This window comes from Primulina huaijiensis, chromosome 8, assembly GCF_012295235.1.
Source record: "Primulina huaijiensis isolate GDHJ02 chromosome 8, ASM1229523v2, whole genome shotgun sequence".
Taxonomy (NCBI): Eukaryota; Viridiplantae; Streptophyta; class Magnoliopsida; order Lamiales; family Gesneriaceae; genus Primulina; species Primulina huaijiensis.
This window is the reverse complement of record NC_133313.1, coordinates 5,723,126-5,739,874: the sequence shown is the minus strand read 5'-3', so window position 1 is coordinate 5,739,874 and position 16,749 is coordinate 5,723,126. Positions and strand designations below refer to the sequence as shown.

The 16,749-nt window shown below is 31.8% G+C and overlaps 1 protein-coding gene across 1 annotated transcript; it reads right to left on the bottom strand.

The window, feature by feature from the left end:
* Positions 1-6,005: 6,005 nt before the first annotated feature.
* Positions 6,006-11,844, bottom strand: LOC140982311 (CLP protease regulatory subunit CLPX1, mitochondrial-like). Its single transcript, XM_073448788.1, has 15 exons — positions 10,803-11,844; positions 10,501-10,559; positions 10,142-10,242; positions 9,496-9,575; positions 9,182-9,232; positions 8,439-8,513; positions 8,255-8,332; positions 7,803-7,859; positions 7,566-7,636; positions 7,379-7,478; positions 7,175-7,279; positions 7,034-7,096; positions 6,744-6,866; positions 6,314-6,469; positions 6,006-6,215 (listed from the first exon to the last, which is right to left on the bottom strand). The coding sequence occupies exons 1-15, from the start codon at positions 11,337-11,339 to the stop codon at positions 6,147-6,149; spliced, it is 1,725 nt and encodes a 574-aa protein (XP_073304889.1). The 5' UTR covers positions 11,340-11,844; the 3' UTR covers positions 6,006-6,146.
* Positions 11,845-16,749: the final 4,905 nt, after the last annotated feature.

The window sequence follows — 16,749 nt, the reverse complement described above, 5'->3', positions numbered from 1 at the left end:
ACCAAGTGTTGGTCTTTCTATGGAATATGCATTTGGATGACATATTCATCTCATTTAATATATTTTTGTAAAAGAAAAAAACAAACTATCATATAAGCATGAATATTTAAAAGCACTTAATTTTACTTGAGAATTACCTAATTTCATATTGCAAATATTTGATTTGGTACACGAGATACTCATAATATGTAATAGACTATTGGATATTCGAATATGCAATGTAAGTTCACCAGGCATTGGTCTTTCCATGAAAGATGCATTTGGATTACATATTCATCTTATTTAATATTTGTTTGGTAAAAAAATTCTCAAATAAGCATGAAAATTTTAAAGTACTTAGTTTTACTTGAGAAGTACCTAATCTGAGTTTGCAAATACTTGATTTCGTAAATTAGATACTCACAATATGCATTAAAATATTGGATATTCGAATATGCAATATTTCCATAGAAAATTCATTAGGATACTTATTCAAATAAACATAGTTCATTATTCATCATAGACTAATTGGGAGATGCATTATGAACATAGTTCGTAAATGAGCTTGAAGTTTGCACTTTAAGCATATCTATCGATTCTTGGATCAATGATTTATAAAATACTCATCAATATTAATTGACAATACTTTTTGATATTCACTGAATGACTTATTTGACAATTATATTTATTTGACATAATACTTATTGATAATTATTCATTATACTTATTAGTATTTTTTTCCTTTATACTTATGAGTATTAATTTATAATATCATTAATATTCATTCACAATACTTGTTAGTATTCATTAAATGACAATGCAATACTTCATTTGATATCATTCTCATTAGTATTCTTTCTTAATATTTATTGATAATCATTCATTATATGCATCAATATTCTTTCATTATACTTATTATCAAATTTGAGTTTTTAAAGGGTAAAATCATTTATCAGTGGAATCTAATTATGTAATACTTGTAACAATTTAGGTATCACATTTTTATTTCACGGATCTCATCATCAAAGGCAACTCAATATTGACTTCAAATTATATATTTTGACATCATCAAATAATCGAATTTGAGCATTTAAATGGTAAAATCAAGTATTTGTGGATTCGTATTAAATATTATTTGTATTAATTTAGGTATCACATTAGATACTTCCCAAGTAAAAATAAGTATTTTAAAATTTCAATACTTAGTTGGGAATTTTTTTTTGTTTTTACAAAAAAAAAAGAGATGAATCCAAATGCATCTTCCAAGGAAAGATAAACACTTGGTGAGCTTACGTTTCATATTCGAATATCCAGTATTCTATTACAAATTATGAGTATCTCATGTACCAAATCAAATATTTGCAATCTCAAATCAGGTACTTCTCAAATAAAAACAAATACTTTAAAATTTCTATGCTTAGTTGGGAATTTGTTTTTTCTTTTACAGAAAAAATATTAAATGAGATGAATATGTCATCCAAATGTTTATTTCATGGAAATATCAATACTTGGTGAACTTATGTTGCCTATTCGAATATCTAGTATTTTAATACATATTGTGAGTATCTCATTTACGAAATCATATTTGCAAACTCAAATTTGGTACTTCTCAAGTAAAACTAAGTACTTTAAAATTTTCATACTTAGTTGAAAATTTGTTTTTTTAAATATTAAATGAGATGAATATGTCATCCAAATGTATCTTCTATAAAAATACCAACACTTGGTAAACTTACGTTGCTTATTTGAATATCCAGTATTTTAATACATATTATGAGTATCTCATTTACGGAATCAAGTATTTGCAAACTCAAATTAAAGTACTTCTCATTTAGGGAGTAAAATTAAGTATTGGTAGACTCGAATTAGATATTTTTTATACTAATTTAGGTATCACATTTTAACTTCACAAATGATATATCAAAAGTCACTCAATATTACTTGAAACTATATTTTTTTATATCCCAAAATAATCAAAATTGAGTCTTAAAAGGGTGAAATCAAGTATATGTGAAAATAAATTAGGTACTATTTGTATCAATTTAGGTAGTACGTTTTTTATTCACAAATCTCATTATCAAAGAATATTTAATATTATCTTCAAACTATATATTTTGACATACTCAATCGAATTTGAGTATTTAAAAGGTAAAATCAAGTGTTTGTGGACTCGAATTATGTATTATTTGTATTAATTTAGGTATCACATTTTTATATCACGAATATCATCATCGGTGTCACTTAATATTAACTTCAAATTATATTTTTGCATCCTCAAATAATTGGATATGAGTATTTACGGGGTAAAATCATGTATTTATAGACTCTAATTAGATACTCTTTGTACTAATTTAAGTATCACATGACACCATCAAAACTCACTTAATATTACTTGAAACTTAAGTATTTTCTTACACATTTGAAGTATTCAAATAGCCAAATCAAATATTTGAAACCCGAAAAGAGGTATTTTATCTGTGATACGGGTCAACCCTACCGATATTCACAATACAAAGTAATACTCTTAGCATAAAAAGTAATATTTTTTCATTGATGACCTAGAAAGTAATATTTTTTCATGGAAGACCCAAATAAGAGATCTGTCTCACAAAATACGATCCGTGAGACCGTCTCACACAAGTTTTTTCCTTATATTTATATTGTTAAATTAAATAAGATATTTATATGATAATTATCTTATAACTTTTTTCAATAAACTACTTGTTTAACGTGCAACAATTGTTTTTGCAATAAATAAAATATTAAAATAAACAAAATAATTCATATGAGATTATCTCATATTATCTGATCTGATCCATGAAAATATATTATTTTGAATCTCAAAAATATTAATTTATATTCTAGATATAGAATGGATCGACCCGTCTCATAAATATAAAATCCATAAAATTTATTCTAAAATAAAAACTCAAATACAGAATTTGATTGGAAAAATTACTTATCCATAACTACATTTCGTACGAAATTTACGATATGTGGATTTATAATTTATTCTAAATTTTTAATATGCATACATAATCGTTAATCAAAACTAGTTAATTGTTTTTCTTCCATAAATAATATTTTTCAATATTTATTCTTCAATATTTTTTTCTATTTTTTTAAAAATCTATCTTTCCTCATATTATTTTTTATAGTTTTTTTATTTAAAATTAAAAATATATATATAATATAGCCTACGTGCAATGTGGGCAAAAACTTGTATGAGACGGTCTCACGAATCGTATTTTATGAGACGGATCTTTATTTGGGTCATTCATGAAAAAATATTACTTTTTATGCTAAAAGTATTACTTTTTATTGTGAATATCGATAGAGTTGACCCGTCTCACAGATTAGGATCCGCGAGACGGTGTCACATGAGACCCACTCTGCAATGTGTTAGGTATAAATATCGTATGTGCTCAATTACTAATCCAATAATGTTAGAATACATGAAAAGTAGGTCTATTGTGACACGGTCTCACGAATTTTTATCTGTGAGACGGGTCAATCCTACCGATATTCACAATAAAAAGTAATACTCTTAGCTTAAAAAGTAATAATTTTTCATGGATGACCCAAATAAGATATTCGTCTCACAAAATACGACTCGTGAGATTGTTCCACACAAATATTTGCCATACATTGAATACGTATTATAAAAAAAAATCATTTATATGTTTTTATTTATAAAATAATATTTACCGATAAATGTTATGCTTTAAAACATTAATTTATTATAACATATATGGATGCTCAATATAGATTAGCATTTGTTGATTATTCAAAATTTAAATTTATTGCTTTCGCTTTTTGGACCTATTATAAATTATTTTTTTCCTTATATTTTTTCGACGGGAACTTGTAGCTTTTATTTAAAAAGTTTAATGTCGCTCTGTTTGCACATAAAGAAAGACATCAAGGAAAATAATATTTTATAACAAGAAGTTCATATAGCCCTGTGATGAGTGACATATGACTATCATCTTTTTTAATTTTGTAACATATTCATTGTTTGCTTTTATAAAGTATTTATTGTTTATATTTTGTTTTGGAATCCTAAGTTTGAGGTATGATACCACTTCTATATACTTGTTACATTTGTGTAATTTGAAGGCAAGGTCGAGTTTGCTTCTCTCTCTTTTCTCTCTGTAAAAAATCTTCTTGTCTGAATAATAAAGCTTTCAGCTTCTGGTGTACAAATTGTAAGTTTTATTTATTTTAAGTTTTTATTATCGGTCTATATGACATACTAAATCACTTGTGCTAGATAATAGCCTTACTATTATATGGTTTAGAATTATTTAACTTTGAAATTCATAATGAAATATTATTGATTAAAACATGAGGTTCGAGTTTAACTAGAAATTTATAAGTTCATCATGTTGTAGCTTTTTTGCTTGTATTGCCAAAATATGGAGCTTGAAGACTTTTAGAGATGATTTTTATGAACTTATATATTATGAGGTGGTCTTCGATAAAAATCCATGATTGTTCGTAAAAGATTTATGCATAATAAATCATTTTGAATCTTTGGATTAAATGGTGTTAATATATTTATTATTATTATTATTATTAGTATTATTATTATTATTATCAATTCTGTTGAAGTTTATATGTTGTAGAATTTGACAAACTAATAAGGAATCGAACAGAAGATCTAAACTAAACCAGTAACTGAACTAAAAGAACATAATTGGACTAAAGAAGACTTATCGGACTGAATTGGACCAAGAACTGTAGTAAATAAAGTTCTTATAAGTATCAATAAGTCTCAAACTGATGAATTGGAGATTGACAAACAAATCGAATATCAGAACGGAAGACTAGGACCGATGAGATTCGTAGAACTGATATAGCTAAACCGATTCAATCAAACTGAGCTGGAACGTTCAAACTGAAAGGACATTAGTTAGAACTGATACAGATCAACTGAACTGATCATTTGACCAACTTGACTCCTGATTAGTTATCAAAGTCATCAGTTGCAATTTGAATCTCAGCAGACAAACTGATAGTCTGTACCAAAGCAGAACAAATGAGGCATAGTAGTCTGATGCATCGTACCTCTGTCAGAAAAAAAAGTTGTCTGCTTGGATTGAAAGACTACTCAATGGATATTATTAATTAATGCATTCAATGTGGTCGTTGGGATCAAAGACTATAAGTAACTGAGAAGTTCGTTCTTTAAGCAGTTAGAAAAAGTGAATGAAAAACAACAGCCAGTAACGAACTACATCTCAATCAGTTTTTCAGTCAGTTGCGATATATTCTTAAGTTTCTATTCAGTTTGTAAATCGCAATTTTCAGCTCACACTTCATTGATTTATACGTAGCATTCAAGCTACTTATTTGAGCTATTCAGATATCGCCTGAGAGGTTTTGTATAAGGGTGTCAATTCGGGTGAGTTGGGTCGTGTTGAGCAATAGTACTATTCAAAATTTGTTCAACTTGAACCCAACCCGAACTCGAATCAACCTGATTAACCTGATTTCAATTTTTTTTTTTTTTAAAAAAAATTAAATAAAATTCAAAAAATAATAATAATATTTTAATTTAAACACATAATAACAAAATAACTTTCATATATATGATTTAAATTTGAAAGTCTAATTGTAGAAAAATAAAATATATTTACTAAATCAAATAAACAATTGTTTAGAAAATAAAAAAATGTTCAAAATATATATTAAATTATGAAAATTTATGATATAAATATACAATAAATATTTTTTCAGATATACAATATAAAAAAATATATGCAAAATTTATTAATTATATTGTTTTGAAAAAAAAAATTAAAATTTTCTGATAAACTCGGGTCAACAACCTAACTCAACCCGATCATTTTTTCGGGTCATCTATCGGGTCCAACCCGAACCCGAAAACCTCAAACCCAAACTTGATTTTTTTCGGATTGAAACAAGTCGAATTGGTAGATCGTGTCTGATTTTGACATCCTTACTTAAAGCTACGATGCTTGTCGAACTAGAGTTTGTAGGCCACTATATGATCCAATTGATGATGTTTGGGAAGATGGCAACATATCCATTGATAATAGAACGATAGATTACAACAAATTTGCATCAACTGAGCCTCTAAATAAACGGCATTTGGATTTTATTTATACTGTACACAGTAAATAGATAAACGTAATCAAAGTTTACAGCGCAACAATAGATGGAAGCTCCTGCTCAATCTCAGGTTCTCCTTCGGAACCTTCAGCAAGCGTCTGTAACATAGTAAAAAAATTGTAATTCAATCATGTCAACATGGATCGAAATGCGAAGGCGTAAAAATGAAACCCTTTTGGTTGTACGAAGTACGAACCTCTGAAACCTTAATCTTCTGTTGTGAAAGATAGCTGTTGAATGCCCCTTTGCCATAAAAGATCTTGGCACCGTTTACGCGGCCCTCATATCCGACCGACTCCTCATCCACTACGACTGCCTCTATTATATCAACCCCTGTTCTAATATCAGGAATCTGAAAGATAATTCATTCTGATTTCAGTATTCATGTAAAAAGATAGGATGACGAAAAAACATGTAAAGGCGAGAGACACATCCTACAAAGTAAGATACGCGTCAGGATGGATCTACATAATCCTCAGAGGAGACAACGAGGGAAGGACCATTTGGGGAGTGAATATTATAGAAAAATTACAAATAAAATTTAAAATTTTTTTTCTTCGAACGGTTAATCTGTCTCTAGGTATTGACATTAGGCATCAAATATTGCAGAAACTTGACTAACAAACCTCGTACATAGCATCCATCAATATGTTTTCTAGCATCGAACGCAAACCCCGTGCTCCTGTGTTCTTAGTTATTGCTTTCCTAGCGATTAATCTCAATGCATCTTCTGTGAAATGCAATTTCACCTAACAAACAAGATCACAATTTACAAGGTGCGATATTTTTTTGTCTTGACAAATGTGATATGATACTAGTTCACTTCTGAGGAAAACAAGAAAGGACTATGGATTGATTACAGTGAATCTGTATTCGCAGAAAATGGTTAATTTATGGAAGATAAACGAAAACTTACTTCATTCATTTGGAACATCTTTTTGTATTGCTTTCCTAGGGCGTTTTTAGGCTCAGTTAAAACCTTAAAAACAAATTTAAAACCATAATGTAGATAAGTGAACACAACAAAACAGAGCACAATTCATAATTTGTGCGTTACCTGAACGAGCTGATCTTCAGTAAGTGCGGCCAAGTTAACAAGGATAGGAAATCGCCCAACAAACTCGGGTATTAGCCCGTACGCTATAAGATCACTACTTTCAGCCTGCAAAAATAATTATGCATCATTGGAAATTTTTTGCAGCATATTTACATTTAGGACAAGTGGGAATGTATATTAAGCCAAAGATGCTATCCAGCTTACAGTTTCAAGTAACGATGATGTCACAGCAGCACTTGTTACAGTGCCAGTTCTCATGTTTGCTCGTATGGGGGCACCAAATCCAATGGAAGAATCATGACGTCTGCAAATACGTCAAAAATTTTTAGGTTCGAGTCCAAACCAAGAGGTAACAACATTCATGGTACTTGGATTTATACAGTAATATGACCTCTCTGAGATTGTTTTTTCCAAGTCAATAAATGCACCTCCGCATATAAAAAGAATGTCTTTCGTGTCAATCTGCAAACACAAAATTTATTGGCTATACTAAACTTCCATTTCACAAATCACACATCAATTAATCCACTCTTATGAGTACTGTTATTCAAATCATTCTCCTAATTAGTATGCTGTTCTCGTTGAAGGCATAAGAAAGCAAGAAAGGTGATTTACTATCTAAGCATACCTGAATATTTTCACCTCTTGGATGCTTTCGAGCACCTTTCTCTGGAACATTGACCACCTGATTTTAAAAAAATTCATTAATCAGAATCAAGTTTGAAAATAAATCAGGTTAGGATCAAAACACTATGGATTTGTTTCATATTGTTCGAAAGTTTTGACCGAAAAACTTTGGAGAAATATTTAGGAAAGTATGTTGGGGAAACAAATTGCATGTTTTTTTCTTTGGGAAATAGAAATAAAATAAAAATTTAATATTTATTATTAAGTATTTTTGAACGTGACGAAATGTTCAGTCAGAAGTAATGATTACACTGGATATTCATAAAAAGTACGAAAAATTCATTCTAGGGGAAAAAGCTTTGGTAAAGATGGATAAAGTCATAAAACCAGAATCAACAAAATACCTAGACTACTTCAGGTTCATCAAAGGGTGAAGTAAATCTAAGCACTTACAGTCCCCTCCAGCATTTTCAATAGTGCTTGTTGGACACCTTCACCAGACACGTCTCGACTAATGTTGATGCTCTCAGCCTATAGAATCAAGAAAGAACAAGACACACAATGCATAAAAAATTTCAGCATCAGCAAACGTAGCATATGTACGTTGATGAATAATTTGGCTGCAATAATCTAGAACCTTTTTGGTGATCTTGTCAACTTCATCAATATAAACTATGCCTTGCTGTGCAGCTGCTACATTATAGTCTGCAACCTGAAAAGGGGAAAAAAGACTAACTTCACTTTCCATGATAAATTTATAGAATTGTAGGTAATGTAGTTTACTATCCAATTGAGCAAAAGAGTTTCACAAACATAAATTTTAGCAAATGTGAAGCAATGACTCTGGTGATAATCAGAATTCATTTGTTTCTTTCTGGATAAAGAAAGTCTTCGTAATAGTTCATTTGAATTCACTCTTTATCGGTGTTCTTAAAGATTTTGTATGAACTTCGTAATTTGAATACCAACAAGTCTAATGTAACTGTGAGGAAACATGCAATATGAAATCATCAAACCATGTAAGAAAATCCATTATTTTTGAAAAACCCGTTGTGCAAAAGTATAAAAGCGTAAAAATTGAATCAAATGGTATTTCAATCGTTTTCTGGTTTCTGATCAACAAACACAGGGAAAAACAATATAAAGTTTTTATAACCTAAAGCTGACAACAAATAAGGAAAATCAGATTCTTGTCACCAAATGTAGGGCATTACAGATACGACAGTACATATAAGAATCTACCCAAACCCAAAAAACACATACAGATACAAAACAGCAATGCTGTTGGCTAGAATTTATCGCATTTAAATAATATCATACAGAAAAGGAGTCAGAATAAGAGTCAATATCAACTATGAAAGAAAATAACACGCTGCTCACCGTCAGAAGCTTGTATAAAATGGACTCAACATCTTCCCCAACGTATCCTGCCTGCAAAATGACATTTATCAGAATACAGCCACAGAACAATGATGTTACCAAATTCAGCAACACCATTGTAGCATTTGATGAACTGGTTTACTTATACTGAGAAACCTCGTTGATAAAGAAAATAACACACAGGTTACGACATTACGACAAACTTTGGTCCGGGCGGTTAAGAAACGATATGCAAGCACAACACACAGGTTCGATAAAAAGTCTAATGTCAAAAGGACACTTCCATACATACAAATAAAAGACAAACATCTTACTTGAGTAAGTGTAGTTGCATCAGCAATTACAAAGGGAACATTCACCAACCGCGCCAAAGTTTTGGCAAGTAGCGTCTTCCCTGTCCTTAAAATGATTTTAAAAGCACACAGTCAACTGATATTACTGGAAGAGAAAAGAAAGTGTTCAATACGAATCCATAATCATGCAACCGACAGTTCTTAGGTTTGACACGAATTTTCTAACTCTCTATCTCTTAAATAGTTCATCAAATGAAATAGAAATTCAAAAATACAAGAAAATAACACCTACATGGTTAAAGGAGGACCGGAGGAAGAAGTACTAACATGGATATTATTAAATAATTCCTTATGAGACTACTGGCAAGGATAAAACTGGGGATGCCAAAAGGAAACTGAATCAATTAGTCTGAACCATAAAATGGTTGACAGTAACTATAAATTGAAATGATCATAGATATGATACACAAATCTAAGATCAACTACAATAACCAAAACAGAGTTTCAAAATCCTATAATCCTTCATAAAAGCGAAATGCTTCGTATAAATTTTTGTCATAAGTTCACTGTCCACACACTGATGAGTATTATATGCNTATATATATATATATATATATATATATATATATATATACACATGCACATACTCAAACACCGAATAAATTACCTGAACCTGTTGGGCCCATCAGAAGAACGTTGCTTTTCTCAATCTCAACAATTTCATTATCTGTGCTATCGGATTTATCGCCATCTGTACTCCCTGCAGACCTAACTTTCAAGGTATAACATCAACATTAGATATTTTCACTCAGTTAAACTTTAAACCGAAAACAGATAGAATACATACATATAAACTGTGAAAACAATTAACAGCAACCGTTTACAGAACTTTCTAACCCCCTAACTTCCATAGACAGGAGATAAATGCAACCTTTTGATTAAGCTAAACATAATTTTAAAACCTATTAGACCATAAACTGCACAATAATAGTAAGTCAGATGAAGCTAGATATCAAGAAGAATCACCTTTGCAAAGAATCACTGTATATTCTCTTGTAATGATTATAAACTGCTACAGAAAGAACCTGCATCCACATGATAATTTAAAACAGAGTTAAAGTATCAATTCAAATATTTATTACAAATCGCAAGTTGTAACAATTAAAAGTAAATCTTTTTCTACCTCCAACTCCCCCCCTTGATTTTACGCACAATACATATTTCAAGATATCAGTCAAGCAAGTGATCCTCAAATAAAAAAATTGTACAAGTTTCAAATAAAAAGAGCTCATAACTAATTTAAAATTTAAAAAAACAAACAAACGAACCTTTTTAGCTCTCTCTTGTCCAATTACAAACTTGCCAAGTCCTCTACATATCTCCTTTGGAGTGGGGAAATTAGGCCCCAAATTGGACCCTCCCCAGCACCCATCTTTACTTTCCGACCCAAAACCGACACCCGTGCCGGAATTCGGCCCATCTCTATCAGTCACATGGATAAATTTTACCCCCGGCCTCACCACAATCCCATCCCTTCCAGCCCCAGGTGGCTGCCAGACCTCAGGTGGATCCCCCTGAGAGCTAATATTCTCAGTTTTCCTCCTACTCCTATGAAATTTCGTGAAATTCTTGCCACTGTCCACGTATTCACCGTGCAACGAAATGGGTTTGAATGAGGAGAAATTAAAGAGCGGGCTTGAGAAAATATTATGACTATTGTGATAATTGCAATCATATCTGGAGCTCCTCTGGAAATGGTTGACCCGACCCGCGTGCATATGGTTCTGAATGAAGTGTCTGAACTGCGAGGCCGCAACAGAAGCTGTATCTCTCGATGATTTCGACCTCAAAGCAGCGGCTGCCATAGCAGAATCTTCAAGTATAACAAAAAGGGGGAAACTAAAACTTCGCAAATAAATGATTTTTCAGGTCTATAGGGGAAATCCACACGGGTGTGTATAAAAAGGTTGAAAATTGAAGTGGGTTCGGATTAGATTTTTAAAATTAGGGATTAGTCCGGATAAATTAGAAAAGAAACTGGTGATAGTAACAAGATTCAGAACGAAAATTCGATCACAAGATTAAATAAAAGGGGCGATAATTGAGTTGGTATCCAATCAGATCACTGTAATTTGGGAAATTTGGCAGGGAAATTTAGGAGAAACCATTGCAAAGATTGGACTTTTAGGGTTCAAGATACGTACTTAAGCGGATTGACGGAATTGATTGATTGATATCTCTGCTGAAACTTCTGCTGGAAAATCACAAAGCAAGGAAGATGGCACTTTGTTTAAGAATGTTTTGATCGCCTTAAACGGTGTCGTTAGTGACAGTGATGATAAAATGCGGATATTTCTTTTACCAATCTGGGCCAACGTCTGGTTAGCACGTATCATGTTTACGCTATTTTTAATTTTTAAAAAAAATGTTATCAGATATTTGATATTTAAAAATCAAATATTTGATATTTGAAATTTAAAAATTAACTTATATAAAAATAATAATAATAAAATTATCTTAAAATTAAAAAAAATGAAAGTCAGTCTTAAAATTTTATTTAAAAAACCCATTTTGAATCGTGCTTAAACTAGTTTATTCGCGTTTTTTCCTTGTTATTTTCAATATTAAGTTGAACGTTTTTTCCACGTTTTTGCCCAAATCGAACTTTTTATTCATATTTTACAGTTAATTCATTTTTTTCACTTTTTAGAATGTTGTTAAAAATATATTGTTAGTTTTAGGATATTTAAATTTTTATAATTATAATTATTTTGTAAAATAAAGACAGCGTGACAATTATTTGTAAAAAAGATATAGACAACATATTGAATAATAATTATACTTGAACTTAATATAGTATTGTTTGCATAATATTTCTGTGATACGCCCGTGTCAGGTGCAAAGATATATCAATTTGAGTAAAAAAGATAAAAAAAAAATTTAATTTAACTTCTAAAAAAGCACAACAATTGTAGATAGTAAAATTGACTGTTCGTTATGATGTCCTAAACAAATACGCCATAAAACAAGAAAACTAAAGAAACACTATTGAAAATTGAGAGATGAACTTCTAATATGATTTATAATTTCAATAAACCGCATAAATTTACAAAATATTAACATAAAACAAAGAATGTTGCTTGTTGGAATATTATAGATTTTAGAGTTTGACCAATCAATCCATAAGAGAACTGAAGAATCTAACTGATCGAACAGTCATGTAATCGTAACTGAAGAATTCGTTTGAACTGAACTGGAAAAATCTCATCAACTGAAGTGTTCATAATTGATAAGATATCAGTTAGAACTGATAATATCTAGCTGAACTGATCGGCTGATCATTTTACTTGTAATCAGTTGGCCACGTAATCAGTTGAAGTATCAGCAGACAGACTGACAGGTCGTACCGAAGCATAACAGTTGAATCAGAACAAAACTGTCTGAATACCTCATACTACTGTCAGATAAAGTAACTGTACGACGATTCAACTGATATTTGTCATTAAATGTTCATTAAATGCATTCAATATGACTGTTGAGATCGAAGACTATAAATAGCTAATTGAATCAGTTGAAGAAGGTTACAAAAAACAAGTGAACAAACACGAAACAATCAAGCTACAACCTTCAATCAGTTGCAATACATTTCAAGAGTATATTTTCAGTTCACAGATCGCATAGTAAAGCTCTAAACTTATTGTATTTATCAGTAGCATTCAGGCTACAAATTGAGAGCTATTCAGCTGAAAACTGTATAAGAGTTGTTAGACTAAGAGTTTCAGTTTGACAGTGTGTAAGACCAGCTGAAGTGGATTATTATAACATGTTGTAATATATCAAAGTCTTTTAGTAAAATCAAATTCTCGTGATAGAAGGGGTGACGTAAGAGTATTTGAAGTCTATGAACATCAACAAAAATCCGCGTGTTCGTTTCGGTTATCATTTCAGTTTTACACTTAGTATTCAATCTATATTTCAGTCTGATTCCACACTTTTATCAGTTGCCTGATTTATATTGACAAAAAAGATTTTAGGGTCAGTTCCTCAAAGAACTGATTCACATATTTGAAAAGAATACAAAAATCCTAAGTGTTTATTCACCCTCCCCATACCTTCTAAACACTTAAACTCGCTTAACCGATCATATCAAGTGGTATCAGAGTTGTTAATCTTGTCTTGAATACTTTCAAACGCTCAAACTGATACAGATCGTCATGTCTTCTTTCAACAAGATTCCCATGTTCTCCAGGAAGAGTTTGATGATTGGAAGATAAGAATGCAGGCTTATTTAGCTGCTCAGGATGATGACATACCAGTTTAGTGATAAACTGAAACTCGAGAATCTTGTCAGTCGATATCAGTCAGTTAACAAGTAGTGTGTGGAAATAAACTGACTGAAAGATAGAATATAAACTGAAATAAGAACACAAAAATTTTATAGATGTTCGGAGATTTCAATCACTCCTACGCCACCTCTTCTATCACAAGGATATGATTTTTACTAAAGACTTTGATCGAAACAAATAATTGCAAAGACCCACTTCAGTCTTGGACTTAACACTGACAAACTGAAACTCTTAGTTTACAAACGAAATTCTCAATATTAAATTGGACTTGAAAAAGATTTAGCACAACTGATCTCTTTAAGATCAAGTATTACAACAACAAAGATTTGTGCTAGAAAGCTCGAAGTATAGCATGATTGCTATCAATAAATATGATAAGTGTGTGCTTTGAATCTTAGAATAATTTCAGCAGAATGATTACAAGTAAGTCGAATCTCTTTTGTTGCTTCGTCTCTGCTATTTATAGGCTTCCCTTCCAACGGCAACAATTAATACAATTTGAATCTTTTATTTATCCGTTGTTTTCCATGTCAACATTCCTCTGACATTCGTACACTACAGCTTTTTCTGAAATGCGGCACTCCCACAATTAGTTGCAGTCTGCTTGTACTGTTGTCGGTTGAACGTCTTAGTTCATGACGTGTTCAGTTGAAAGATCAGCTGATAGGCAATAGCTGATAAGCTTACAACTGTTTGTAGCAACTGATCAGTTTTCAACTGATCAATCAGTTGTCTGCGTAGTTCAGTCCAGCTGGTTCAGTTGCCCTTGATTATCTTCGCATTAATCTTCAGTCAAGGCAACTGGCAGTTCACATATTTTGATCAGTTACCGCCAGTCTTCTCGATCAGTTAGTTCGATGTAATAAACGTTCATTTTGTCAAATCACCGAAATTTAGTTTCCAACAATTTCATCCTTTTAGGTGTTTGACAAAACATAGAATAAGTGAACTGATCAACTGAATACTTTGTAGATAAAATAATTTCTTTATTGACAACTCTTCCAATGTACGGATTCGTACAAAGAATGAACGAATAAAGAATCTTGTAACTGATTAAAATAAATCAAAATCTGCCATAATCTTCGACTGAATAAGTGTAGAGACTGTCTTCTAACTGATATATTATTTCTTAGCTCTTTTATCAGCTGGTGGTTGATTAGTTGGTTGACTTGATCTCTTTTTAGATTCCTTCTGCTGAGATTCCTTCTGCTGATCTTCTTCTTCCCCCTTTTTGTCAAACGCCTCCACCTTTTTGGATAAAGTTCGAACTTCTGAGTTGATGTTAGAAACAACATTCATCAGAAGATCTTGCATTAAATACATTCGCTTGGTGAGAGAATTCTGCAAATAATCGAAGCGTTTGTTAAACATCTCCTGAGTGTTGAAATGTGCTTTAGCTGATGCTCTGTTTTCGGATTTGATCCATATGGAAGAACAAGTTCGTATCATCTGTTGTGATTTTTTGTAGACTCTTGAACGTGTTTTCCTTCATGATATCAATCTTCATTGTATGCACCAGTTGAGTTGATTTGATGCCAGAAAGATAAGTCATCATACTTAAGGTTGGTTTGAATAGCCTGAATCTCTTCGAACATTGATTCAGTTTCTAAATGTATACCAGGAGACATGGCTCCAGAGGTTTTTGGTGCCTTTTCCCTATTTTATTGATAAAAAATCACCAATGCCCTGTCAGTTGTTTCATCTTCTGTTATTTCTTGAACATCTTCTGTTATTTCTTCCTGAAGCTGTGGAGGAGAAGAAAGATTTGGATCAGCATGATATTGGAAGGTTCTTCAGTCTGAGGATCAGCTGAGATAGTAGATGGCCCTTCAAAAGGCTCATCAGGTGATATAATAGTTGGCCTTTCAGTTGATGGACTAGCATGTTGAGTCGCGACTTCCGACTGAACTGCTTCTTCAGTTTGCATCAACACAGTCTGTGCGACTGGTTGTTCAGTTAGGCTTGGTTCATCAACATGCATTTTTTCAGTTGTTACGAGCACTTCCTATTCAGCCATGATGGTTGACTGAACTGGCTTGTCGATTGTTGCTTGTTCAGTCATGGCAGACGACTGAACTGCCTCTTCCGTCAGAATCAAATTAGCCTCTTTGGCTGGTTGTTCTGTTTCCTTTGGCTCTTCCGTGACGACTGCAGATAAAATATTCAGCTGAATATCAGTGACGACTGATTGTATAACTTCGTCGATGTTCGCCAATGATAAATCAGCTTCAGCGTAAAGCTGAATTTCTGCAGTTGAAGATTGAGGAGCAGAAATAGTCGGTTGTCCATCCTTGGACGAAAGAACAGTTACTTGTTTAGAAGATTCAGCAACTGGTTCCTGGATGGCTTTTGAGGTTGGACTGAAGGTTCAGCTTTTTCTTCTGATGAACGATTAAACTTGCTGGAATAGTCAGTTCTTGGTCCAGTTCCCACTATTTAATCGCCATCTGTAGTGAAATGAGATCCGAGTCCAGCTGATCATGAACTGCTTTGTCATTAAAGGCAGTTGGACTGGTAGGATCATAGTTTTGCCTTAGCTGAACAATAATCTGATTTAGCTTCTTGGCACGGATTTGATCAAAGAAATATTTCTTCCTTTGCAAAGTTTGACGAATTGTAGCATCTTTGACCAACTTTAGAACAATAGTCTCCAGTTTGATAAATTTTTTCAAAACTGACTTCTTCTCTAGCTGCTTGGCAAACACCTCAGTTGAAACGTCTGCTTAATCGTTTTCTTAAAAAGTACTAGAAATTTTTTTTTTCAAAAGCTCTTCATAATTTCGGCCATTACATATACATATACATAAAATACTTTTGCACCATTTTAAAATAAACATCCAACTCTTATTTGAAAATCCAAAGGAAATAGTCAAAACATGAGATCGTAAAACATTTTACCAAACCTAAAAAGCAATAAATCTGAAAAGTG

Bases quoted from the DNA above. Each gene is read 5' to 3' on its own strand.
- LOC140982311 (XM_073448788.1), bottom strand. From the start codon at position 11,339: ATGGCAGCCGCTGCTTTGAGGTCGAAATCATCGAGAGATACAGCTTCT. The intron at 10,560-10,802 runs GTTCGTTTGTTT...ATGTGGATGCAG, and splicing joins GACAAGAGAGAGCTAAAAAG to GTTCTTTCTGTAGCAGTTTA. The intron at 6,470-6,743 runs GTTTGTTAGTCA...ATTATCTTTCAG, and splicing joins TGATGGATGCTATGTACGAG to ATTCCTGATATTAGAACAGG.